Source organism: Lactuca serriola, chromosome 7 (genome assembly GCF_051521515.1).
Source record: "Lactuca serriola cultivar US96UC23 chromosome 7, Lser_US96UC23_V15, whole genome shotgun sequence".
In the NCBI taxonomy this organism is placed as follows: domain Eukaryota; kingdom Viridiplantae; phylum Streptophyta; class Magnoliopsida; order Asterales; family Asteraceae; genus Lactuca; species Lactuca serriola.
In genome coordinates this window covers 148,293,396-148,320,983 of record NC_136414.1, presented here as the reverse complement: position 1 = coordinate 148,320,983, position 27,588 = coordinate 148,293,396, and the positions used below count along the sequence as shown (strand labels likewise).

Genomic DNA, 27,588 nt, shown 5'->3' with positions numbered 1-27,588 from the left:
ACATGTATCTCGAAAAATGAACACATAACAGGAAATATTGATGGCCATCAAAAGTGCTAAAAGGAGCAGGTCCCCAAACATTACAAAACAATATAACTAAATAAGTTGTACTTTTGTAATAAGAAGGTAACAAATTAAGTTTTTATGACTTTCCTATAGAACAAGAATCACAACTAGAAACATCAAAAGTATCTGATAAAGGTAAATGATATTTAGAGAACATTGTCTTCAACAACTGAGAATGGGGATGTCCTAAGCGTTGATGCCAAATGATGGAAGAAGCTCGGGTAGCGGAGAAAGCAACTTTAGGAACTGATTTTATCTGTGGTAGCTGAAAAGAGTAAAGACTGTCATTACTTGGACCCGTGTGGAGGATAGTGTGAGTAATCTCGTCATTCACAATAAAAAAGAAGGAGTTAAATTCAAAATAGACATTTTTGTCTTGACAAAAATTATGAACAAAAAGAAGATTTTGTTTGATTTCTGAAACATGTTATATATTTTTGAGAGAAAATGATTTATTTGAAGAATATAGTTTGGAATAACCAACATGAATGATGGGTAAACCTTTACCGATGCCAAGATGGATGTTATATTCACCATGACATGCCTCATACTGGTCAAAGCACGATAGATCCAGAGCTACATGATGACTAGAACCAGTTTTTGGCAGCCACGAGTTGGATGTCTATGAACGAAAATCTACAAAATTTACAGTAGGCACGGTCTTATGTGTATGGTTGATGGATCACGGTTAGGGCATTGAGACGGGAGGTGACTAATACCACACCTCTTACATGTGTCATATACTTTGTTTTGGTTGGATGCCCAACTAAATTGGGCACTTGTGTTCCTTCCACCTCCATGTTGTTGTCAATTGCCTCTCCCCGGCCAGACTTGTTGAAGTTATGTTTGTGGTTATTGCCCAAGCATTGTGTGAAGTTTGCCTAGGGCGTCAGTGGGTTACCAAACGACTGATGTTGGAAACCCAACTGTTGGGCAAGTTTTTTGATGGCATGAAGTGTATCGGTAGGGGCTGAAGTAGGTGTACGTGATGAGGAGGAAGCCGTAAAGGCTTGGGACGGTGAAACATTTGTAGGTATTTTCTTGATCATGAAGTCATGATCTGCTAAAAGTCCATTACGTTTAGAGAAAGCAGTAAGAAATTGGCGGGCAAGAAGAGTGGATTTTAATCCACTGTATTCATCTCTTAATACAGAAATAACAAGCATAACGAGATCTTTTTCTTTGGCTGGTTCACGGATGTTGGTTAAAGCATCTGAGTATTCTTGAGCACGGGTAAGGTATGCAGAGGAAGATTCGTCGCCTTTCATTATTATTTTAAGAAGTTGCGTTTTGAGTGTGTATTCTCGTGAGGATGTATGAGGACCATAAGCGCGTTCAAGTGACAACCAAAGGTCACGAGAGTTAGTGCCTTAAACATGTTGAAACGATGCTTCAGAGAGGGTAGACAAGATTAACATCCAAACGTGAGCATCGTTGCTAATCCAAGCTACCTTTTTTGGATTGGGTAGTGAAACTGATACTTCGGGACCATCTTTTCCTGATGTGGCAGCGGAAAGAATGGTGGCAGGAGGACATGAAATTGTGCCATCTACATAGCCAAACAAGTTGTTTGTAACGAGAAAAGGTTGTAACATTGTCTTCCAATACCCGTAGTTAGTGGGTGATAGGGTGAAACTGTGTATTGTGAGAGGTCTTCTCAGATGAAGGAAACACAATGATGGTTGTCATCTTTGCTGTTAATGAGAGATGGTGGAGAAGAATTGTCAGAGAATGATTGTCGTCGTCTGTTGACCAACGAAGAGAGAATGCAGCTGAGTTTTGGCAGCCGATTAATTTATTAAGGCGTTATACTTTTATTGAATTTATTTTATATTTAGATGGCGTTGCAATAATATCATATGTTTTAAAGTACATTGCTTAAAAGGTATTCAACAAAAGTTATATTAGTAATAAACAGAATAATCGAAGTACCTTGATAACTTTTTTTGCATATATTTAGATGACAAGGATTAGATTAAATTAAAAATCAACAAAAATAATATGCGTTTGCCGGGAGTCGAACCCGGGTCTATTGCTTGGAAGGCAATTATCCTAACCGTTGGACTACAAACGCAAGTTGTTTAATTCTTTCTACAAATATTTAAGTATCAATTTTGTGGACACCATCGACTGCAGCGGCTCGCCTGAGAAAACAATCATCCAGGTGGTGGGAGCGGTGTTGAAAGAGATGAATGGTGACGGAGTTTTCGCCGGAATTCCATACAGTAACAAAAACTTTTCATCCAATGAGGAATCAAAGTCATGTTTATTCGGATCAAACTCCTGCATGTATTTCAAGCAAATTACTTTATGATGATAGAACTCGATCTTTTTGTTTGGCTTAATTACCTGAAACCTACAAAAAGAAGGATACCAATCACCAAGTGTTTTGGGATCTTTGATTCGTTTTAGATGCTAAGAGTAAAACACCTGTGAAAGAGAATAAATCCTTAAAAAAGAGAAACGACAACTGGACAAACATGAAAGTGTAAAAAAAGCCTAGAGTGCCAAACGAATTACTATTAAAGTGTTAATACCTCTTATTATATGCCATCTTTATGGTTTCCCACATACTTCAGATTTAGCATCCATATGAGATGTTGGATCAAGTTGATCAAAAGCCATATATCCCGAGTGAAAAATAAATTATATATACTCAAACTTTTTTAACTATCATAATTCATAGGGTAAATGACACAAAAAACACTTTTTTTACACAGAATTCGATTTTGACACCGTGTTTTTTTTTGTGTCAATTTTGACACTGTGTTTTCCAATTTGTTACAATTCTGACCACTTGACCGGTTAACTAGGTTGCATGCTGATGTGGCATGATGAAGTGGCATGTTGACATGATATGCTGACGTGTCAAAATTGATTTTTTTTCTCATAAAAAACACTAAGTTTTCATTTTTTTTTTTCGATTTTGACATTAAGCTTAATTTTTTCTTTCAACTTTGACATTATGTTTTTTTGTTCCAAATCGAACATCATTTTTTCCAATTTTGTTCAATGTTGATAATTTTCTATTTGAAATCTAATAAATATTTTTTTAATACATTTAAACCGTATAAATATGTTTTTTTTTTCATTTAAGAACCATAGTTTTGTATAAATACTTTTTTTTTTTACACTCAAACCATATTTTTATGTATAAATATGTATTAGTTATATAAAAATTGTATTTTATATTAAATATGCAACTTTAAAATGTGTTTGGAGGTTTGGAGGCATGTAGTCGATCAAAACTCGGATATCAATTTTGCAACTCATCAAATTTTTACATCTTATTAGAAGCTTATGGTTAGTTTGATTCTCATGATATAACTAATGTTTTGAATGTAAGAAAAAAAACACCTTGTACTTAAATAAAAATGTGGTTTTTAAACGAAAAAATATGTTTATACGGTTTAAAATGTAATAAAAAAATATATTTATATGGTTTCAAATGGAAAATAGACAAAATTGAACAAAATTTGATAAATGATGTTCGATTGGAACAAAAAAAACATAGTGTCAAAATTGAAATAAAAAATTAAACTTAGTGTCAAAATCGAAAAAATAGAAAACTTAGTGTTTTTTGTGGAAAAAAAAATCAATTTTGACACGTCAACATATCATGTCAGCATGCCACGTCATCATGTCACGTCAGCATGTAACCTGATTAACTGGTCAAGTGGTCAGAATTGTAACAAATTGAAAAACACAGTGTCAAAATTGACATAAAAAAACACGGTGTCAAAATCGAATTTCTGTGTAAAAAGAATGTTTTTTTTTGTCATTTACCCTAATTCATAAGTCATAATATAAGTAATTCCTTAGATGTATAAATCTAAGGCAATATAAAGAAAATCCATTGTATTTAGGTTTAATTATTTTGTAATTTAGTTTCATTAAATGAAAATCATATAAAATTAACACTTTCTTTTATGTCTATCATTTTGACGGGTAGATTGCATTTATTGTAAAAAAAGAAGTTGTATTTGCACAAATAAAACTATAATAAAGGTTAAAGTGGTCCCAATTAAAATTTTGTCAAAAATTTACTAGTTTTAATGAAAAGAAATCAAAGCCACTAAATTTCGATGTACAATTATTCATTTCTTTGGAAAAAATAAAATATTTGTGATTAGTTTTTTTATTGATTTAATTGAATTAAAATGTCTATCTATAAGCTTTAGGTATAACCTTACGATCAAAACTAATTTGTTTTTATATATCCGTTAATTCGAACAATTTAGGTGTATAGGACATGCTCAAATAAAAGAGATAATTTTTGTAAAGAAATTTGTTAATATCAATGAGTATACCATTGGTTATATCATAATATGATAAATAATAATTTAGGTTCTCACGTTAGCCGGAGAAAAAATAAAGCCGTAAGAAACAAAAAGAAAACAAAAAATCCATTCATTGATGAATATTGCTATTTTTTTAAGGATGGTTATTCTTTCGGAAAGAAAACATATACCAAAGTTCATAACTTTTTATGTCTATAGAGATATCCAAATTCAAATTCGAAAAACAAATTTAGCACTATATTCATTGGTGAATAAAATATGATTAATGTGATTTTATATATCATCTAACGATTTTTTTTTTCAAAAAAAAAAAACAAATACACCAAATTTATATACAGTAATCATTTTTATGTTTTATAAATAGATTTTTATATGATATACAATATAAAAAATATAATTTTTTATTTTTAATTATTATTCATTAATGAATGGTTTTGATTTTGTTTACATTCTTAAACTTTTTTTTAATTAGCATGAGAACTTATATCAATATTTAGCATTTTTATGTTCTATAAATAATATCTATATCAGTATAAACAAATAAGAGAAGTTTTTCACAAGAATTATTGTTTCTATTTAAACTGTTAGTTATATAAATAATTATATCTTATTTTAGTTTCTACAGTAACATAAAATTGCACATTTTCTCTTAAGTCGTAACGTTGCTAAAACTGAGATCTTGATCGTAGGATTAACAATCAATATTGGTAAGATCAGGATCTTGATCATAAAATACAACCCTACAATCTTACAAGCCAAAAACGATCATAATCACAATATGATCGATCGTATAGCAAAATCGTACCTATGGTTGTAGGATTATTTGTTTGATGATAACATCGTGCTTGATCAAATCCTTTTTTTCTAATATAGTCTTTAAGGTCTAAAATCTTAAATTCTAAAGTTTTCCCTAATACTAGATAATTAATATCACATGTTATTGAAAAATCCAATACATAATCATACAAATTTGTTTTATACTTGAAATCGAGCTTCAAAATTTGTTATTTGAGATCGAAACCCTAACATCACATTATCACGCGAACCCAAATAACCACACAACTTAAGTGAGTTGTTGTTTCTTTACTCTATTATTATATGATTGTAGACAAATATTTGTTTTGTATGCATCAAGTTTATTTATTTATTTATTTATTGTAAATGATAAAAAAAATACTTTATAACAAGGTAATTGTACTATAAAAGAAAAAAAAATTATAGCAATGCATTTTCTAAAATTTTATTAAATAGTTAGATTTAAACATTATATATTAACTTTAAGATTAACACTATCTTCCAAATTTTATACTATAATTTATGAGAGATAGAAGAGGTAATTTTCAGTTTTAAACTTAATTATTTCTAGTGTTGGAATCTTTTCATCTCTATTATGATTTTACAAAATACAATATAAAAAACAATGATAGATAAAATCTCAATTTTAACAACCTTACTAATAATCTGTGGTTTTTTATAAATTTCATAAAAATTAATCTAAATTTAAAATAAGATAATCTCCTTATCCCCTCCCACAATTTTATAATTGGATCAAGTTTTTACACGTTTTGAATATTTATCCTTCATAAAACAAGTAAAAGCTCTCCAATTATATTTATCTCAATAATTCATAAAGTTACATAATGAAACATCTAATTACTAAACTTTCAAGGAGAAATCGGTCCTACCCAATAATGTCAAGAGCAAAAGCTGCGCACTCTCACTTAAAAATTAACAAATCCAAACAGAATCAAGAACAAACTCTCCCACCCCATCAATCTATCATCATCATCCTTAAATTCCAATCACCATTCACGCAATCTTCATCAAGGGTTCTTTCAATGCCTTCCAAAACACAAACACTTGCCATTGAAGTCAATACCTTGTGTTAAAAAGTCGTATCTAACTATTTTGCTTGATACCCACATCAGTACAATGGAGTAGATATATATAATAATATAAATCTATATCGATATCTGTACACACACTAAACCACACACACATATATAATATATGGGTGTTGAACCACCGCCTGACACGGCGGTTCACAATCAAGAATCAGACCCTGCTGCTGCTGCTGCTGCTGTTGTTGTTCCAGTAGAGAAAGAGACGGAGACGGAGACGAAATCAGACATGGCTAAAACTTCTGCTTCTTTACCTCAACCTACTCCTTCATGGTTCACTCCCAAAAGGTATGAGATCTTATCGTTATCAATAAACCCAGATGAATGTGGGAATTCAAGTAAATTTCAGTTTTTTTGCATTCGAAATTGGTCAATCGAATCTGGTTTTGGGGTTTTGTTTGTGCTGTTGACGTTTCACCATGCTTAATAGTTGGGTTTCTGTGATTCCTAAGCAATCATTAGGGTTTCATCTTCCGATTAGAGCTTCAATAGAAACCCTAGTTTACTGATTGTATTTATGCAGGCTGCTGGTGATATTCTGTGTGATCAACATGATAAATTATGTGGATCGAGGTGCCATTGCCAGCAATGGCGTCAATGGAAGTCCCAGAGTTTGCACAAAAACTGGTGTATGCTCTCATGGAAGTGGAATTCAGTAAGTCTTTCCTTTCACGTTCTTCTTGAATTCGATATTTTGATTGATACTGATCTCAAATGAAACAAAAATTGCAAATTTTTTATAGGGGCGATTTTAACCTAAGCAATTTCAAAGATGGAGTAATTTCATCTGCTTTCATGGTTGGACTTCTTGTAGCATCTCCAATATTTGCATCATTGGCCAAAAGGTAATATGTTAAAAACTTAAAATTATGTGTAATTGTGTTATTATGGATTCTAAATTACTACTACTAATAATAATATTATTCATATTCTAAAATAATCTTTAATGATTTTCTATATTTGCAGCATTAATCCATTTAGGCTTATTGGAGTTGGATTGTCTGTTTGGACTTTTGCAGCAGCTGGTTGTGGGATTTCAATTGACTTTTGGTCAATCACAATCTGCAGAATGTGAGTTGACTATTTCAATTTTCAAACACACATTTGACTTTTTTAATTTTATTTATTTATTCCTCATTAAGATTAAATCACCCTAATAATTTTTCAGGTTAGTTGGTGTTGGCGAGGCTTCTTTCATTAGTCTTGCAGCTCCGTTTATTGACGATAATGCCCCCGCAACTCAGGTTCCAAATCACCCAATATTTATACATATGACGAATTGACGATAATACCCCTGTATAAAAATAACTTATTTATTTATTTTTACAGAGAACAGCTTGGTTGGGAATATTTTACATGTGCATACCTACAGGAATTGCCCTTGGTTATGTTTATGGTGGATGGGTAAGTTTTATTTTACCTAATTTTAATTATAGTAAAAAAATGTAAATATAAATATAAAAAGTCAAACTAATGACTTTTATTTATTTATTTAATTATTTTTGTGTTTAGGTTGGAAATGGATTTGGTTGGAGGTATGCATTTTTTGGTGAGGCAATTTTGATGTTACCTTTTGCTATTTTGGGGTTTGTAATGAAACCTTTGCAAATGAAAGGTATTTTTTGAAAAATATAATCATTTCATATTTTTAATTTTTAATCATTTTGTGTTACTAATTAAAAAAAAAATTGAAATTACAGGGTTTTCTCCAACAGGGACGAAAAAGTCATTGACAACTCCAGAGACAAATGTTATAGAAATCGAAGGTGCTCCATCTTACTTTTATTTATTTAATTAATAATTAATAATAATAAAATAATAGTAATACGCCTTTTTTTTAATAATTATTTGATAAAAATATATGTATCGAAACAGTTATTACAAATGACAAAGATGTCCCTGTATCCAAACACACCTCAAAAGAACCTTCCAGGTGTGTTCTTATTTCTTAAATCAATAAATCTAGAATTTTATTATTTTTATCATAAAAAAACTTGTTACTATGAATTTATCTTTATTGCAGATTTGGTTTATTTTGGAAAGATATAAAAGCTCTTTTGGCTGAAAAGATATTTGTCATCAACGTTCTAGGTACTATTTTTATTTTCTCATCATTTTGTATAATTGTTTACTATAAATTATTATTATTATTTTTTTTTTGTAAATTTCTAGGTTATATTGCGTACAACTTTGTCATTGGTGCATATTCATACTGGGGCCCAAAAGCTGGTTATAGCATATATCATATGGTAACCATTTAACTTAATTTTTTTTTCTCGTTTAATAAAATAAACAATAAAAAAACGTACCTTTTTTATATTTATATTATTTACAGAGTAATGCAGATATGTTATTTGGAGGAATCACAATTATAGGTGGAATTGTGGGGACATTATCGGGTGGTTTTATATTAGATTACATGAATGCCACAATTCCTAATGCTTTCAAGGTATGCATTTTCATTTTTCTCATTAAATGAAAAATCTACCTAATTATTTTACTTAAATAAATAAATAAATAATAATGTTTTATTTATTATTTTTGTAGCTTCTTTCAACAGCAACGTTTTTTGGTGCGATATTTTGCTTCAGTGCCTTTTGTTTCAAGAACTTGTATGCTTTTATTGTTCTGTTTCTAATTGGAGAAATTCTCGTATTTGCAACTCAGGTGAAAATTAAAATCACATATTAATATTATTAATTACTTAATATTTGTTTATTTAATTATTTAATATTTCAGGGTCCTGTGAATTTTGTGTGTCTTCATACTGTTAAACCAAGTTTAAGACCTTTGTCTATGGCCATGTCTACTGTCTCAATTCATGTCTTTGGTGATGTTCCTTCTTCTCCTCTTGTTGGAGTTCTTCAGGTTTGTTATTTTTTATTTTTTATTTTATTTTTAAATAATTGATAAAACTTTTTAATAATTATTCTAAAGTAAACATAATGTTGGTTTGTTACAGGACAATATAAAAAACTGGAGGACTTCTGCTTTGATTCTAACTTCAATACTGTTTTTGGCATCTGGAATATGGTTTATAGGTATGATTTTGGGATTTACAAGATTTATTTAATAAATTATGAAGTAGAAAAATTTAATGATTTTTTTTTGTTTTTTTTTTGAAGGTATTTTTGTTCAAAGTGTGGATAGATATAATGAAGATAGTGAGCATCAAGATGGAAATACTGAGCGAACAAATACAACACCATTGCTTGAAGAAAAAACGATCGAGACAGATGTTGGTTCTTCTGAAGCATGAAGATGGTAGGATCTTTTGAGGGGTATAAATGTCTTTTTTTCTTTTTTAACAAATAGTAGATGTACAGCCTCTCACCAGCTATAGCTATTCTTTCCTTTTTTATGGTATTTTTGTTTGTAAGTATTTTCGTTTTGAGCTTACTTAGGATTTCAGATATGTTCATAGTTAAAATGCATCTGGTTTTACACGTGTTTTTCTTTTCAACTAATGGAAGGGTTTTATGGTAAAATGTCAACAAATTTATGTAAATGATGAATAGGGGATGTTAAACACCATATAATTGTGTTGTAGTTTTAAAACTTTTAACATTTCTCTTGACACAACTACCATTTTAATCGAGTTGTATTGATTTCAAACGTTTGTTATGTTAAGTGGTTGCATAGCAATACTTGTGACAACTTTGGGCAACATTCAAGGAGGGTAAAATAGCATTATGGCCCTTTGGATTGAGATTTATACACAACATATAAGAGTAAAACGATCAAGCCGATGTATTAAAAAAGTTTCTCTAAATGACAAAAAAAACTAGCTTGTGGACTGGTTTTGAAAAACTCGACACTAATCCGGTCGTAATGGTAAAATCTCAAATAAGTGGTCAGTGAACCAAAATCGTTCCCTCAAAACCAGGATGGTTAAGTACATCTTCATCGGTCCAGGACCACAAAGGATACCTTATTCTACCTTCTACTAGAGGTAAACAAAATCGGTCAAGGACCGGTCCAATCTCTTTTAGGTCTTCGATGAACCGGTCTTTGGTGATCAAAACCGGTTCAATTTTGGAGAAGTCTTTTTTTTTTTCTTTTCTGTCTAGGTTTAGGTCTGGTCTAGACTAGTTCGATCTCATGGTCTTTGGTTAGTTTTTTCAATCGACCTTTTTTTTTCATTTTATTCCAGATTGTTCGGTATTTTCGGTTCAGATTCATAGAAAGTCGTGTTAGGTTGAAGTTGAGAGATTTCATAAACTGTCAAGTTATGTTGGAGTTATATTGTTGTTAGGTGGGTGTTTGATGATTCATAAATGAGATTTCATAAAAGGTCGTGTTAGGTAGAAGTTGAGGGATTTCATAAATTGTCTGGTTATGTTGGTTATGTTGGAGTTATATTATTGTTAGGTGGGTGTTTGATTATTCATAAATTGGAGTTTGCATTTGAATCATTTTATCCCTCCCAAGATAATATATAAGATGTGATGGATATATATATATATATATATATATATATATATATATATATATATATATATATATATATATATATATATATATATATATATATATATGAGTGAGATCAAATGAGAACACCTAAAAGGTTGAGAACGTAAGAATGGATCTGGACCATCTAAATATTTAGGCTATTATCAAACGGGTCATTTGTGTAAAATGTAGAAACAACCGGTATTAAAGTGCAACTTGTAAAAGGTCATAAGGCTATAATGGTAATTGCAACTTTAACTCATTCCTATAATTTCTCAATCTCTCTCATAATGCCTTTCAAATTACTTCCCCCTCTCCACCTCTCTTTCTCTCTATACCTAGGGTAGGGTTCGATCAATAATCCGCCTCATCGTCTGCATTCCACAATTTCTTCTTCTCACAACGTCCTCTATCGCACCATCATGTGTCACAACCCTAATCAGACTATCACAAGTCGCCACGGGTTTATGGTTTTATCGGCTTTTCTGGTTGTGCATCGATTTTGCTCTAGCCACCGATTACATACCATGATCTCCTCCTCCCTCAGCCATCGTTTTTTGCAGTCCTATTTGGACCATCTCACCATGGTGGTGTGTGTATCACCCCAACCCATTTAATCACAGTGATAGAATGTTCCTTTCTTCCTAATGGCAATCTGAAAAGAATTGAGGAACTAGGGTTTTTTGTGACTCGCCATTCGTCAAAATCTTCCCACACCCAAGGTTCGCCGACTATCAGACCTATTCCGCCGTCCTTCTCATCACCGGTATGTACACATCCTATTTTCTTCATTTTTAATTCTATAAATTTGGAAAGCCCACCTGACTTTGCATCATTGATTTTAGTTAACATTTGTTTTTTTTACAATATCGTAGGATTGCTTATTAAGCTAATCGACTGTGTATTTTGAATTGATGCATTTTGTTTTGGGTGTTGTGAATTAAGAAAAGAGGGATCAACATGTTTGCCTTTTGGTGCATCTGTTCGTTCTCAGTTTATAACATTGAGTAGATGTTCATAAAAAATCAAACATCTCTTTTCTTGTATTAACTTTATTTTGATGCATTTTATTCATTTTTTCTTTTATCTACAATTGATCTCTTTTTTTGAAATATTATTAGTAAAATTTGGTTTTGGAATTATTGTTAGTGTTTGTTTTTCTTTTACTAATCATAGATTTAGTTCTATGATAGGGAATATGGTTATATAATCATAGACGATTAAAACATGAATTAGAATTTGGAATAATGTGTGGCAAATTGGCAAGTGATTTACTTATAATCTTATTCACTAACGATTAAAATGGCCGAAAATACAATAGGTTTGGTTTTGCATTTGTATTTGATTATAATCATTTTTGTTTGGGTATTAGTTTGTTGTTTTTTTTGCTTATTCACTATGTAACATGACGAACGAAGTGCAACGAACGTGATGAATTTTCATGGGTTAGATGGGCACTTGGGATTTCTATTTTCATATTTCTTGTTGCGAATTTTTTTTCTCTGGAGTGTGTTTATCATTTGCAAAGTTTGCAATTGTTATTCTCTGTCATTGCAATCGATGATCAAAAAATCAATCGGAAATTACTACAATAGTGACTTTAATTTCAATCGAAAGTCCTCGAGTATGTAAGTCGTTTTCTAAATTAACATTTGTTTTATTTAAGAAATGTTATTTTAAGAATTAATTAAAATGTGTTTGATTATTCAAAAAACCTACAGGTTATCAGGCGAGTTTGGATATCTGTAGATTTGATGGATAAGAGTATGTGTTTTATTATTTAAAATCTTGTAGGGTAGGGAGCGGGTTTAATCAGAATTTAAATTTTTTTAAAAAGATTTGGATCAAGATTGATTTGCTCAAAACTCACCTCTTTGTCAGGTTAATGACAATTAAGTAAGTTCACATTTTATCTTTAATGTTTTCTGTCTTCACATATTGTATTAGGCATCACCTCTATTTTTAATTGTCACAATTATGTAAATAAATGTGAAACTGCTTTTAAACGGTAATCCATTACTCAACATTTTAGGAAAAAGTCATTAGGCTATGGGGAGTGGGGACTGAGGGTACTAAGCAAGCCTCACCAAACACCACCCCTAGCATGAGCTAAGGGAGGTGCTAAGCTAGCAGGGTAACAAGAAGAGAATGGAGAGAAAATGAGGGAATGTGGGTTGTGATTGGTTGGCCTCAATTTGTTTTTCTTTTTCCAAAATAAGTTATAATTAAATTTCTTCACCACCACTCCTTATCTTTTAGAAGGTGCTAAGGTTTTTTAACAAGTGATAATGCACTTAAAGGGTAACATAGTTTAGATTGTGTATACATTTAGTCACTTATGTTTATTTTTGTACATATTAGTCATTTATGTTTTTTTGTACATATTTAGTCTCTTATGTTTTTATTTTTATTTTGTACACATAAGACCATTACGATTGATGGTCATATGTGTACACTTAGATTGTGGACACATTTTAGTCACTTATGTTTTTTGCTTTTGTACACATATGGCAAATCAAGCGTAATAGTCATATGTGTACAAAACAAAAAACATAAGGGACTAAATATATACAAAAAAAAACATAAATGACTAAATGTGTAAAAAATAAACATAAATGACTAAATGTGTACACAATCTAAACCATGTCACCCTTTGAGTGCATTATCTATTTTAAGTTTTGACAAATGCTTACATGTCTTAACAAAATCTGATGCGACATTGTGCTAAAGGTGCTACCATTCTCTTTAACGTTAAAAGATCAAGACAAATCTGACCTAAGACATGCCAAAAGGGGGACCGACCTACTACCGTCGATCTAGACCGGATTGGGACTACTGCCTACCATCGACACAATCCTTTTAACCTCACCTCCTCAATCCAGTGTCCTCTATTTTATGCAAACTTTGATGTCGTCAATTTAGGGGTGTAAGTGAGCCGAGCTACCTGTAAGCTACTCAAGATCGACTCGTTAAAAGCTCGACTCGAGATCGAGTTAAACGACCCCAAGTCGAGATCAAGCCTAAATATGAGGCTCGTTTATTAAACGAGTTCGAGCCAAACTTCAATCAGTGAGCTCGTATATATATATATATATATATATATATATATATATATATATATATATATATATACACACACACACACACACTATTATTACTTTTATATATTGCAATAAAAACATATTTGAAGAATTAGGGATTAATGGTATCGGTAAATGAGCTTCTTAACGAGCTTATGCTTATTTAGGTTAATCAGACAAAAAACAAACAAGCCGATCTGGAGTCCGAACCAAGTTTATGTAATTCTTCGCGAGCTCTAGCTAAGCTTCATACAATAAGTTTGAATTGACCTGAGCTCGAACTTGAGTCTCTCATAACACGAGCCCGAGCCGAGCTTCAGACTCGGCTTGTTTACGTAGTTAATTATCTATTTTTCTCCTAATAATAAGGATACATTTTAATATTGATGTGTGTATAAGTATGTATGCATGTGTGTGTCCATAAATGGATGTGTGTGTGAGAGAAAGAGCGGAAGGGGCACACAGGAACAACACAAGCTGGAGTTAAAAAAAAACAAAACCATAGGGCGCCCATAGTATACCAACGGTTTATCCTCTTCCACATAGACATAGCCATGTGTTATATATCTATTATCCTTAAACTTAATTCATTATGCATATGCCTCTAAAACTGAAACAAAGGATCGAGATTCTAAAAATTAACAAATGGCACCTACTGCGGCCATGCTTACGCTCGTAGGAGAATCCCACCACCACCGCCACAACCCCACCGCCAAGTCGGCGGCGGTGGCATCTCCACCCCCATCTCCACCATTTTTTCCGGCGAAGAACTCTGCAGTGAATTGGGTTTTGAAACTGATCCAACCTCATCAAACATATGAAGCAAGGACATCAACGGCGGAGGATCAGATGGAATCCGGATTAGAGAAGAATTTCAGGGAGTTGTCGAGATCTGTATAGCTTGTAAAATCATGAACGTATGAACAACCATACACATATAGATACAGACTTCATTTACAGAATGTGTGTTGTATATATCCTGTCATTTTCATTCTTGTACTTTTGATCAAAAAGATGAAATGCAAATAGATTTTGCATGGGTTCTTATTTTATAATAATTGTACCAAATCCAACATTTTTTTTACCCTTTGCGAAAACTAAAAAAGAAAATCAAAGCAAAAGCTGGGATCAAGTCCATTCAAATCATGATATATGTATAACTATAAATTAATTTTGTACTTTCAAATCATGATATAATAACTATAAATTGAAATTAAATATCCTTCCTATAAATCCTCCTTTCTATTACATATATCACCATTTAATTTGATAAAATAATATATAAAACAAAAACTAAGAGGATATTTATCATCTATAAAATAGTTTCATTTATATAATCATGATATATTATAATTATAAATTAGTTTCATTTATATAATTTTCCCATTATTAACTTTTCATTCCATAAGGGGGAATGTCTTTCTTCTATATTATAATTATTATTATTATACTAGTTGTATGGAATGACTTTTTACTATATTATAATTATTATTATTATATTAGGGGCGTATTTGGGTTAGCGTTTAAAAGTTCAAAAGAACTTTTCCAAAAAGTTACAAAAAAATCAGGATTTCCTGACTTTTCTAAAAAGTTGTTTTTTCTTGTATTAAAACTTCAAAAGTTATTAGTTTGCCAAACATCTTTTTGTTTTTTTTCTTTTACAAAAAGGATTTTTGGCTGTGAAAAGCTAAGCCAAACACCCCCTAGTTGTAAGACTTATGTATTACCTAAGTTGATTTAAAAAAAAAGTAAAAGTTAAACATATATTACATAAGTTAATTTATAAAAAAAAAAGTAAAAATTAAACATAAAAATCAAAATATTTGAAAATTTTGAATTTATAATAAAATAAGAAAAAAAATAATGATTTATTATAATGAAAATGTTTTTTATCTTTTAAATTTAAATGAACAAAATAAATTAATGAGATTTAATTTTGAGAATTTTGAAATTAAAAAATAAGTTTATTAGTGAAATTAATATTCACTTATTACTATATTTATTGCAATTATTATATTAAAATATTATATGGAATTTAATAAAATAAAAAAACTCATAAAATGACATGTAGAAAAAAAATTAATTCAAAATAATCATAAAATGATATCTGACAAATTGAATGAAAGTGTAACAAGTGGCAAAAAAAACTTTCATTTATTAGAGATGATACAATTTCTATTTATATAATTTATAATAACAATATATTTAAATGAAAAAAAATTCTAAAAGCCGAAAAGCATTTCCAATTGTAAAATTATTAAAACCGCCTCAATATTTCACTAATTTTGACTTTTAATAAAATTACACCTCTAAATGGTTAATATATAATAACTATTTTTTATGAGTTTAACTAATTAATCACCGTCATAAAATTCATTCATTTAATTAGTTATTTTTAAAAGAGCATATTTTAATAAATATGGTTTGTATTAATTTGTAATATATATATATATATATATATATATATATATATATATATATATATATATATCAAAGAAAAAAATTATTTAAAACTAAAATAAAACGAAGAGAGTAAAATGAAATTCAATTAATAGACATAAATATATATCAAAGAAAAAAACTATTTAAAACTAAAATAAAACAAAGAGAATAAAATGAAATATTCTTAAAGAGAATGAAACATTTAATTAATAGACATAAATATATATCGAAGAAATAAAATTTATTTACAACTAAAATAAAATGAAAGGGTAATGAAATATTATTAAAGAGTATGGGTTAGAAGGACAAACCATATATAAACTAGGGATGAGCATTGGTCCGGAAACCGAGAACCTAAAAAATGGGAACCAATTTATTGGGAAATGGAGAATTGAAAACTGGATCGAATACCCTTGTTCCAGTTCCAGTTCGGTTCTACAATGTGTGCTCTTTAGGGATGTGTTCGGTTCCAAACCGAGAACCGAAAACTGGTTTAGTGGGAAATAGAACTAAGAACTTGACTGAATACTACAATTCAGTTCCTATTCAATTTTTTCCAATCCGGTCTAGTCCAACCGAAAAAATGCTCATCCCCTCTATGGAACTATTAATATATATTAAGTAAACTAACATTTCCAATTTGAATGATCAAAAAAATGCATTGGAAATGCTCTAAAACGCTTCAATTAAAACCTTTACATTTGACAAAAAAAATATTTGTTATTATTTTTACTTTTTAATATTTTATGGTATTTAACTTTTAATTATATTAGCCAAAATTTTAAAAATAATAATCATTTTCTTTTTCGGCCTACTTACTTGAAATACATTAATATACATTTCAAACGACATTATTTAGCGATTTTTTATTTGATTAGAAATTTCATTTCAGATAAAAACATTTTTTTTCATTATTTATCAGTTTAATTTCATTTGACTTTCTGTCTACACATGACACACAACATCAACAAGATTGCTCGTTCAATTACTATTATTCCATTCCTTTGTTATTACATTTCAATGTTTGCATCATACCATACATTCATTTGCGTTTACATTTCCATGTTTCATCATACCAAACAAACCCTAATAAAATCACATATTTCTCTATTGAGCATTAGCTCCATATTTGCAAAAATTCAAGAAAAAAGAATAAAACTTACCAAAAAAATTGATGACATGGAAATTTCATATTTACACAAGAGAAAGCTCCCCAGATGGAATTGATCTCTTCACAAGCTTAGCCCATGATTCATTGGTCTCCATAATCACCTTCAAAGCATAATCCTGTAATTCAACTCAAACCATCTTCAACCCTCAACTATCAAAATGTAACAACTTTATACCCTATGAAATTACAAAATTTCCATTTTTAGACAATACTCCAAGTTACAATATCCTATATGCCCATTGCCATCATTAATTCATTACAAAAACAAAACTTGATAGTTGATATTGATTTGGGTCTAACAAAATATTCTCTTTAACTTCATGATATCAAAAAGGGTATTTTTTAAATTTGGCAAAAAGTCAAATAGTCAACCAAAATAAATTCATACCTTATTAGCTGCTTTGTTGCCAAGTCCAAATTTATTAGCTGGTTTTCCATCTGGGATTTTATAGTCTCTAAACCAGTCTCTAATTGCAGTTAAAGTCCCCTAAATTTACCAAATTTCACCAATTAGTCTCTTAAATTGAACTCAAATTGATGAAATATCACGTAATTCTAACATTAATATGTTCTATGAAAGATTAAATCACTGTGAGAGTCGACACATGGTTTTATAAAGTGTATGAAATTTAAAGGGAGAAAAAATTACGGGGAAATGCTTGTCCACGTCATCAACATCGTTCACAAGTGGGGCCCGTGGATCATCCAATGAAATTGCAACAATTTTCCAATCAAGCTCACCTTCATCGATCATAGCTAGACAACCTAAAGGCTTCACCTTCATAAGTTGGCCCACTTTCCCACGAATTTCACCAATTTCAACAACATCAACTGCAAAAAATCAATTAAATAAAGTTGTTATGTAAAAAACTCATTAGCTAAATACGAATATTAATAGAAATTTATCAAGTTATAACACAGAATTATCATAAGTTCGCTAATCGCTACTAAAAGTTTTGTAAAATGCCAAAAAGAACCCTTAAAAGTTGATTCACCTGGATCATTATCTCCAAACGCACCATCTACATCAGGGTTTGCTAATGATGGATCTTCCCATGTTTGTGGAAGCAACCCATAATTCCAATTAATGTTATACCTAGAAAACAAGGAATCGGTTGTAACAACGTTAAATAGAAATTAATCTTGTACAATTATCGATTCAACCAAGATTCAGGAACTCCATAGATGAAGTAAATGATCCAATAACATAAGAAAAAAGCTCTCGAAAATGGTGCACGAGGAAAAAACACAATGTCTTACGGGTAATATCTAAGTTTCCCTTTCTTTGTATCTTGCTTAATTGGGGTATAAATCTCATCAGTAGCAACCTCCATTTTTGCACTTGATTCTTTGGGGATTTCAACAATGAAATTGAATGCTCCATCACCCAAGTGCAGCGGTATATCATGCCAAGGTGAAATCTGGAACACAAAACGATCTTCGTTGATGAAAGCAGAAAGATTGATACAGGAAAATTTATGTGAGTGTGATTAATCATCTAATTCGGTAAAGCGATCAGAACTACACAGCAAAATGGGGAGAATGTGGTATATAGTGAAACCTTTTTGCCAGAATCATCGACGAAGAAGACTCTGTAATCTAGGGTTTCAGGTTGTCCTTCCTCTTTGATCTGGACATGCGGCCTGTAGAGGGATTTACAGGTGAAAAGCCTTTTACTTGAAGGTAATCTGTTGTGGGTATTGAAGCAATGTCTTAATCGATTAGGTTTTAAGAATGGAGTGGTCGCGGCTTTGAAGAACATAGAAGATGATGTGGAGATAATGCTAGCAGACATCATGACTCTAGCGGCCGCCATGGATGACGGGTAGCGAGTGTGATATCCAGAGAGAAGGCAAGATGAAGGTGGTTTGTGACTTGTGAGGGTCAATTTTCAACCAGAGAGACTGAAGCAGAGGGGGAAGCACACAATTATCGACTGTTGAGAAGTGGAAGACTCTCTAGAATCTTTTTCCTAAATTATTTATTTGAATTATATAAATGGTACTTATTTTGTTATTATCCGACAAAACTGCACAAATGGTCCTATGGTTTGTCAAAAATTGACACTTTAGTCCAAAAAAGTTTGGACTAGCACCAAGGTCCAAAGTTTCCATTTTGTTGCTTATTTGGTCCAATCTATTATGATTTTTTTCAAAATGACGGATTTGCCCCTGTTAATATGTTAATATGATTTTTTATTTTTTTCCTAATTGTTTTTCTGATTTTCAAATTTAAAAAAAATAAAAATAAAATTAAATCTCCCTCTCTCCTCTCTCTCTCTCTCTCTCTCTCTTCGATCTTCCTTCTCGTCACTCCTTTTTTCTTCGACTCCCAAATACCAACTGAACCACTAATTCCTAAATCAGTCACAAACCTACGGCCGGACACCATGGCTCCGTTCAACACTACGGTTTGGAAATTGGACTGTCACTGTGCCCCGACACATAATTCTCCAGCTACGTGCTGCTGTGATTCAGCACCATCCCTACAACTTGAACGGATCTTCACCTACTATGTTGGGTACTAGGTTCACCAACTATCTACAGCTAACTGTATACTCCGGCTATGTGTTGCTGCTGTAGAAGATTGAGTTGATTTAGAGAGCCAATTAACGGAGGAATTGGACTGAAGACTAAGATAGACATAAGGTCGAGCACCTGGAGTGCACCCGTCTTCTTCCTCACGAACAGCATCATCTTCTTCCTCTCTTCATATTCCAACCAACACCACCACCCATCTCCGCCTCCGTCGATAGTTAGGTGCTTTAGAACCCTAGATTTGAGATAATTTGACACGATGTTGTTGAGCCCTTGCTACTTGAAGTCGATCAGATCTATCACCTTTCTTACTCTGCTTCCCTGTTAATTACAAACACAATCCAGTCAATACATTCAGATTGAAGCACGCTTCTTGCTAACAAGCACCAGTGAGAGATACGTTGAAGAACGAGGGAGATGGCGGTGAAGATTGATGTCGCTGCTAAAATGATATTGGCGTTGGAGGTGGGTTTCAACAAGAAAAGGGGTGGCGGAGCAAGAGGACAACGATGGAGACGATAGAGGTGGGAGCTAAGAGTTTCTTCTGGGTTTTTTCTCTGTGTGGTTTTTCCCTATTTGTTCTAAATGAAGATTCAGTATCAATTCATGGTAAAATTGATTTTGATTTTATAAAATCGAGAGAGAGAGAGATTTAATTTTAATTTTTTTTTTAAATCAGAAAAACAATTAAGAAAAAAAGAAAAAAAAATCATATTCACAGGGGCAAACCGTCATTTTGAAAAAAAAAACATAATAGATTGGACCAAACAAGCAACAAAATGAAAACTTTGGACCTATGGTGCTAGCCTAAACTTTTTTGGACCAAAGTGGCAATTTTTGACAAACCACAGGGACCATTTGTGCAGTTTTGTCATTTTAACTCGACTAATCTTTATAAATGGTCCTTTCGGTTTCTCAGAATATCAATTTTACTCCCTAACCTTTTTTGTTTCATAAAAGGTTTATATAGTTTTAATTTATATCCTGGTTTGTCCTTGTACTATATGAATTAACTAATTTATCCTTTTTATTACTTTTTTAGCTTTTACATTTATTTTTATTCATGCAACTAAAAAACAAAAACTAAATACTACCCCTACCTAGAGATGCACAAACCCAGGATCCGATCCGATCCGATCCGGTCAACAATCCGATCCGGTAAAATCCGATCCGAATCCGTCAAAATCCAATCCGAATCTGGTCAACAATCCGAATCCGATTTGAAACCGGTTTGATCCGGATTTTTTAAGTTTTACTAGATTTTTCAACAGTTTAAGAACCGGTTTATGTAGAATCCGGTTTGTGATCCGGGGGTAAATCCGATTTTGAGTCCGAAAAGTCAAACCGGTTTGAATCCGGTCACCGGTTTAATCCGATCCGGTTTGGTCAAAACTGGTTTTGACCAAAACCGGTTTTCGGATCAGATCGGTTTCATTTGGTGGATCCGGTTTCTATGTGCACCTCTACCCCTACCCCTCCCTCTTACAAAACCCATCATCAAGACATTATCACTACCGGTAAACATCGCCACTTACCCCCGTCCTCCCTATCCTTTCTATTTATTTCTTGGACGACATCAAACCTACCATATGCTTTACTGAAAAACTCAAAGTCGTTGGAAAAAAACTTAGGAACTCGTCCGAAAGCTCTATCATCATCACCATCATTAGTACCACCACACATCTAACCCTTATCAATTTATGTTCTTGTCGAATTCAAACCACCGTCTGAAGTTCAAATCCATAAAAACACAAACCCAAAAATTAATTCAATACATGAATAAAAATCACATTCATTCAAACCATAAAATCCACTAAGCTTTAATTATCAATCTCTAAGAACATGGAAATTTCTCAACCTGACGAAATCCTTCAAAATAATTGCAAAATAAATGGAATGAGAGAAAAAATAAAACATAGATTCTCAACTATCTTCTTCACCTGAAAAACGAAAAGAAAATATAAAAAACCAAGACAACAATGAGTTCTAAAATGGATTTTGTTGGTGTCGGTGCTTGAAAAAGATGGTGTAGCTTGTAACATCCAAAATCTTCAAAACAATTTTTTCATTTTTACAATAAGAAAATCATCCCAATTTCATTTTTACTCCACATATTGCGAGATGTTATTATCCTTCTTAGTTTTGAATGAGTTTCAAGATACGATTGATGGTTACTAGAGCATAACTCTAAAACTTGATAGGAACAAAATATCACTCATCTATGATTGAATCATTTCCAACAATGTTCGATTTATTTTCTTAGTCATACAATTGTACTAAGATGTTATTTGAGGATTAATTACGAAAAAAGTTTAGGACTAAAATTAAAATTCTAGAAAACCAAAGGGGCCATTTATGAAGATCCGAATTATTTTTTCCAAATTAAATCTTATTTTTATAACTTTTTTTTCATATTGATCATGGGGCTTTTACGTTTATATAATTGCTTTGCTAGTTGACATTAGACAATAATATGACATGTAAAGATGAAACAAACTGGATGGATTGATATCATGTCATGTCGTGGTTTGGCATGTCATCTCAACCATCGCATGACTTTTTGCCGTATTACCTAATTTTTTGTCACGGTAAAAAGGTGGTGCTATACATCAACTTTTTATTTTTATTGAAACTACTTCATCTAGCTTAAAACTTAAAATTTCATTAATTAAAATTCAAAATTACATAATAAGAAATTAAACATTTAAATTATACTAATAAATAAGTAAGATTAAAAATTACAATTTATATTTTTTGCTAATTGCGAATTTTACCAGCAAAGGCACTTTGAAATCCTTTCCAAATAGGTTACGTCTTGAATTAACATTTTCATTTAATTGATTTGGTCATTTTCATATGCATTTTCTTGTGGGAACTCTATATGTTTTTTCAAATTCGAATTTAAGTTTGTGAACTTTGACGTTATATCTTGTATTTCATTAAAAGGGATGACACCTGATGAACTTGATGATGTAGTCTCATTTCTTTTGGATTTACCTTTCCCATCAGTCGAGTAGATTGTTGAATTTTCAGTATGTCATCATCGTTGTTGAGGGTGAACTCAATACAAGCATCTGATGACATTGTATGTGACAACAAGTCAAATTAAGTCAACAAACGTCACGTGTGCACGTCACAACATTAAATGTAATAGGCTTAATTTGTAATGTTTAACAACTTTTAAATATAAATACAAATTTTGTATTATTTTCCAAAGTACCCGTCAACATGATTCCAGAAATATAAAAAAAAACACCTAAATCTGACTTCGTATTAAGAAATTATGATTTTTTGAATTTTTATGTGGGCATAGTACAATAATGTGCGACACACAAATCAAAATAAAGACCGATTACTTGTTAGCCAAAACAATGTAAACGAGAGTTGAAGATCTCATAAATACGAATCCGTTGATATAAAGACAGTCGAGAACGGAGTTCATATGAAAGAGTTATTATTATTGCACAGATTTTAACAGTGTGACATCTATAAAAATATGAATTAAAAATAGAGTGAGAATTAGTTGTTGGAATTTAGGGAATGTGGTTAGTAATAAAGGGATCCATGTCGACCCATTCAAAATTGAAGCAATCAAGAATTGGAAAACAACAAAGATGCCAATAAAAGTGCATCAATTCTTAGACCTTGCTAGCTACTACAGAGGTTTATAGAGAATTTATCCAAGATAGCCAAGCCACTCACAACACTAACACAAAAAAAACACAAAGTTTAATTGGGAAGATAAGCAAGAGGTTGTTTTCCATAAACTAAAACAAATGTTGTGCACCGCACCAATCTTATCCCTCCCAGATGGGGCAGAAGATTTTGTCGTATATTACGACGCTTCACATCAAGGATTGGGGTGTGTATTGATGCAAAGGGACAAGGTTATTGCTTACGTGACCCGACAACTTAAAATGTATGAGAAAAACTATACTACCTATGGTACTAATTTGGGAGGTGTAGTTTTTGCTTTGAAAATCTAGAGACACTACTTATACAATACGAAATGTACCATCTTTACCGATCAAAAGAGTCTCCAACATATCTTTCGACCAAAAAGACCTTAACATGAGGCAACGAAGATGGGTCGAATTGTTGAATGATTATGAATGTGAGATTCATTATCATCCCAACAAGGAAAACGTGGTAGCAGATGCCTTGAGCCAAAAATAATATATCAAACCCCGCCGAGTATGAGCATTAACCATGACTATACATTTCATCCTTACCGCTCAGATTCGAGAAGCTCAACTCGAGGCTCTGAAAGAAAAGAACATCCAGAAAGAAGCTTTATGGGGAATGGAAAAGTAATTTGAACAAAGAGATGACAGAACATGATACTTTATAAACCGGATTTGGACACCTAAGTGCGGTGACATCAAGTGCTTAATCTTGGACGAAGCTCACAAATCCATATATTTTGTAGTTCCAGGCTCTAACAAAATATACTTAGATTTGAAAAGGCTATATTAGTGGCCAAACATGAAGGCTAAGATTGCCACTTACATGAGCAAATTCCTAACTTGTTCTAAAGTAAAGACAAAACATCAGATCCCTTGGATTTACTTAAACAACCAGAAATATCCGAGTGGAAGTGAGAGCAGGTTTCAATGGACTTCATGACAAAACTGTTGGATTAGTGTCTAAGTCCATAACTATTTTGGTATGTACTTGACCCGATTATGAGCATGGTCCTTTTGGGTTGCCTTCACCATAGCAATATGTAGGATGAATTAAGGAGAGAGAGGTTTAAATATGATTTATTAATATATTATGAGAATAATATATTAAAGGAGAAATCATATTGTTTAATTAATATTAGTCAAGAATTAATTGATAATTAATTTTGTGGCTAAAAGAGATTAATTAAATTCAGGGGACTGGACTGCAATTATTGGATAATTGAGTTATTGGGCTAAGGAATGCTAAAGGATCAAGGGGTGAACGAAATTATGATGGAAGCCCATCATATTTTCGTCCATGGCCTTATCCAGAAGGTTCCATGGGCTGCTTAGAGTTTAAGCTGTCCATTAGGGTTTTGACTGAAACCCTAGCAGCCCACACAAGTATATAAAGGACCCTTAGGCTCCCAAAAACGTGGACAACTAATTCATTAGGGTTTCTAGTCGTTTTTGGGCAACCTCTCTTCTTCTCCTCTTCATCCAAGTTGTATATGGTGTGACTCCATTAGAGGTGCAACACTTGAGGCACTAAGCTTTCTAAAGCCAATCCAAGCAAGGAATTGATTGTTGTTGCAATATAACAATCAAAGGTAATTCTCTAAACCCTAATTCAGTTTATAATATGTTAGATCTAAGTTTATTAGTCTTGGATTCAAAGCATGTACAATAGAGAAACCTAGATCCAAGCATTAGGGTTTGTATGAGCACATAGGATTGTTCTTATGCCTAAAACCCATCAGTGGTATCAGAGCCTTGATTGGTTTCAGTTGTATGTGATGCTTAACTGTTTATTTGCTCAAAAAACGAATTTTTGGCCTCTGCCCGACCTGACTCGGCGAGTCCAGTCCCTGACTCGGCGAGTCCAGGGGTCAGACAGAGGGATTTTCGGGTTTTTGCTGCTGTTTTGACTTGGACTTGATGCTTAATTTGTTTTATGAAGTTAAAATCCGAATTTTATCTTAATTAAGTGTTTATCCTTGCCAAAACAATAGATAATTTCAAATCTTTTAAATATTGGTTGTTTATGTGATTAATATGATTATTTAAAGTTATTTGGTAATTATCTAATGACTAAAATAAGATTAGGTCAAATATAGATAATGAATAAATTAATTGTTTAACTTATATTATTTGTTATTTGATCCTTTGTGATGTGAAAAAGTTTCAATTGCACCCTTTAGGTTTTATAGTTTAAATTTGAACTTAAAAGTTTTGTTTATGAAATTTAAATAAGTTAAACCCTAATGTTTTGAAATGTTTCAAAACTTGCCCTCAAGTTTTGGAATTTTAAATTTGATTAAAAGTTTAATTTTGAAATGTTAAATTCTAAAACCCTAGTAATTTGAAAAGTTCAAATCACACCCTTATGGTTTTATTAATTAATTAAAGTGTATAATTAAAAGTGATTTAATAAACCCATAAAGTTTTGGTTTACATTTAATTAAATTAAAAGTATAATTTTACTAAATTAAACCACCTAGTATTTTAAAAGTGTAAAATACACTCTATACTATATATAACATTAAAAGTCTAATATTATATATGTATGAGTAACCAGTCAGTCTTACCGTTAGTAGGCCTCATTCACGAAGCTGTTCTATAAAGGGTGTTTAAGGAAATTGTCTATAAAATGGCGATTGAATGGGTATCCACTCTTACCCACCGCACTCTTGACTAGTGGAGGGTCGTTAGCCGAACGGGTAGGATAGGACAGAAACCTTCCATTATAAGTATAATGAAGTACAAAGTAACTAAATGCTTTGTCAAATTCCCAAATCATAGTTACTTTAGGCAAAATGTGAAATTGTATGCTAACCCATGGAATTACACTTCGTACCCTTGTCAAACGTTAGTGGAGCGTGTGTGGTTAACCGGCACACTAATTTGGGGATGACATTGGTAGCGAAGGGTGACTCGATGTTTGTCATAGATCAATGGAGCGTGTGTGGCTAACCGGCACATTGATTAGGTGATTGTAGCATTGGGTGCACCACGTGATTCGTATGGTTATTCACACCTTGTTTGTGATCCTCGGCATCCCAGTCACAAATAGTAGGGCATAATCGAGATTAAACATGCCATTGAAATGTTCAATGAATCTCAAAAGATCTAGGAGTTTCAATTCATTTAAAACTTAATCTTCCTTTTCGTTTTTCATGGTGGAAATTGGTAAATCGTCGTTTAACTACCTTCAAATATTTTGCAACTAGATTACGGCATCCCTTTTCTAGGTTGTAGAATACTGTGTTGGATCCTAGCTTAATGTTTCATTTGGGTGTTACATCAAGAATTCTAATCAACATAACTTGAATTTTCTCCCGTTTTGTAGATGTCTGAATCTTACAATGGTCTTCCCAAATCCTTTGGAACAAGTTTTCCAAATGAAGATGACGTTCCGAGATACGATCAAGGAAATGAGAGTCATGCTTCACTTCCTCCACCTCCTCCAATTGTTCTCCCTGACCCACAAGTTCAAAGGCTTGAAAAGTTCAAGCTCACTCAAGCCCTTTTGGCAAGTAAACACGAAGATGGGAAACCTGTGTGTGCGCACGTCTTAGAGATGAAGTCACACATTGATAGGTTAAACATGTTGGGTGTCGAGATTTCAAGTGAGATGGCTGTTGACTGGGTTCTTCAGTCACTTCCTGAATCATATAGTGAGTTCGTTAGAGAGTACTATATGATGGACCACGACGTGACCCTAATTGATCTCACCTATTTGCTTATAGCTGCTGAATTAGCAATGATTTGGCGTGCTAATCAAGCAAATTTGTCTGGTGAATCAAACTCCCAAACTTCAATGGACACTGGAAACATTGGAAGTCCAGAAAGAACTAAGTCTGTGATTGTCCGATGTGCTGTGCCAAAGGAGTCCATTTGCTTTTATTACCAAGAGAAGGGGCATTGGAGATGAAGCTACCCTAACTACCTGAGAGATCTAAGAGATGGGAGA

The 27,588-nt window shown here is 32.1% G+C and overlaps 2 protein-coding genes and 1 non-coding gene across 4 annotated transcripts; 1 reads left to right on the top strand and 2 right to left on the bottom strand.

The window, feature by feature from the left end:
- Positions 1-2,068: 2,068 nt before the first annotated feature.
- Positions 2,069-2,140, bottom strand: TRNAG-UCC (transfer RNA glycine (anticodon UCC)). Its single transcript has one exon. It is a non-coding gene; the product is annotated as a tRNA-Gly (tRNA).
- A 4,093-nt stretch (positions 2,141-6,233) lies between these two features.
- Positions 6,234-9,714, top strand: LOC145062434 (Major facilitator superfamily protein). The gene is made up of 16 exons (XM_079010042.1): positions 6,234-6,556; positions 6,792-6,923; positions 7,012-7,113; positions 7,235-7,339; positions 7,437-7,512; positions 7,598-7,672; positions 7,781-7,883; positions 7,969-8,034; positions 8,144-8,201; positions 8,292-8,359; positions 8,441-8,517; positions 8,604-8,717; positions 8,816-8,935; positions 9,008-9,136; positions 9,231-9,309; positions 9,394-9,714. Exons 1-16 carry the CDS (start codon positions 6,378-6,380, stop codon positions 9,525-9,527), a joined length of 1,617 nt encoding a protein of 538 aa, XP_078866168.1. The 5' UTR covers positions 6,234-6,377; the 3' UTR covers positions 9,528-9,714.
- Positions 9,715-17,206: 7,492 nt separating this feature from the next.
- Positions 17,207-19,379, bottom strand: LOC145063429 (soluble inorganic pyrophosphatase 6, chloroplastic-like). 2 transcript variants are annotated; one of them, XM_079011036.1, is made up of 6 exons: positions 18,975-19,379; positions 18,674-18,834; positions 18,409-18,509; positions 18,063-18,244; positions 17,802-17,900; positions 17,207-17,529 (listed from the first exon to the last, which is right to left on the bottom strand). In XM_079011036.1, exons 1-6 carry the CDS (start codon positions 19,227-19,229, stop codon positions 17,437-17,439), a joined length of 891 nt encoding a protein of 296 aa, XP_078867162.1. In that variant the 5' UTR covers positions 19,230-19,379; the 3' UTR covers positions 17,207-17,436. The 2 variants fall into 2 exon arrangements, with proteins under 2 accessions (XP_078867162.1, XP_078867163.1); XM_079011037.1 differs by having other exon boundaries at positions 17,452-17,589.
- Between the last annotated feature and the right edge of the window lie 8,209 nt (positions 19,380-27,588).

Bases quoted from the DNA above. Each gene is read 5' to 3' on its own strand.
- LOC145063429 (XM_079011036.1), bottom strand. From the start codon at position 19,229: ATGGCGGCCGCTAGAGTCATGATGTCTGCTAGCATTATCTCCACATCA. The intron at 18,245-18,408 runs GTGAATCAACTT...GATTTTTTGCAG, and splicing joins GTTTGGAGATAATGATCCAG to TTGATGTTGTTGAAATTGGT. The intron at 17,530-17,801 runs GTATGAATTTAT...GTTGAATTACAG, and splicing joins GCAACAAAGCAGCTAATAAG to GATTATGCTTTGAAGGTGAT.
- LOC145062434 (XM_079010042.1), top strand. From the start codon at position 6,378: ATGGGTGTTGAACCACCGCCTGACACGGCGGTTCACAATCAAGAATCA. The intron at 6,557-6,791 runs GTATGAGATCTT...GTATTTATGCAG, and splicing joins TCATGGTTCACTCCCAAAAG to GCTGCTGGTGATATTCTGTG. The intron at 8,360-8,440 runs GTACTATTTTTA...GTAAATTTCTAG, and splicing joins ATTTGTCATCAACGTTCTAG to GTTATATTGCGTACAACTTT.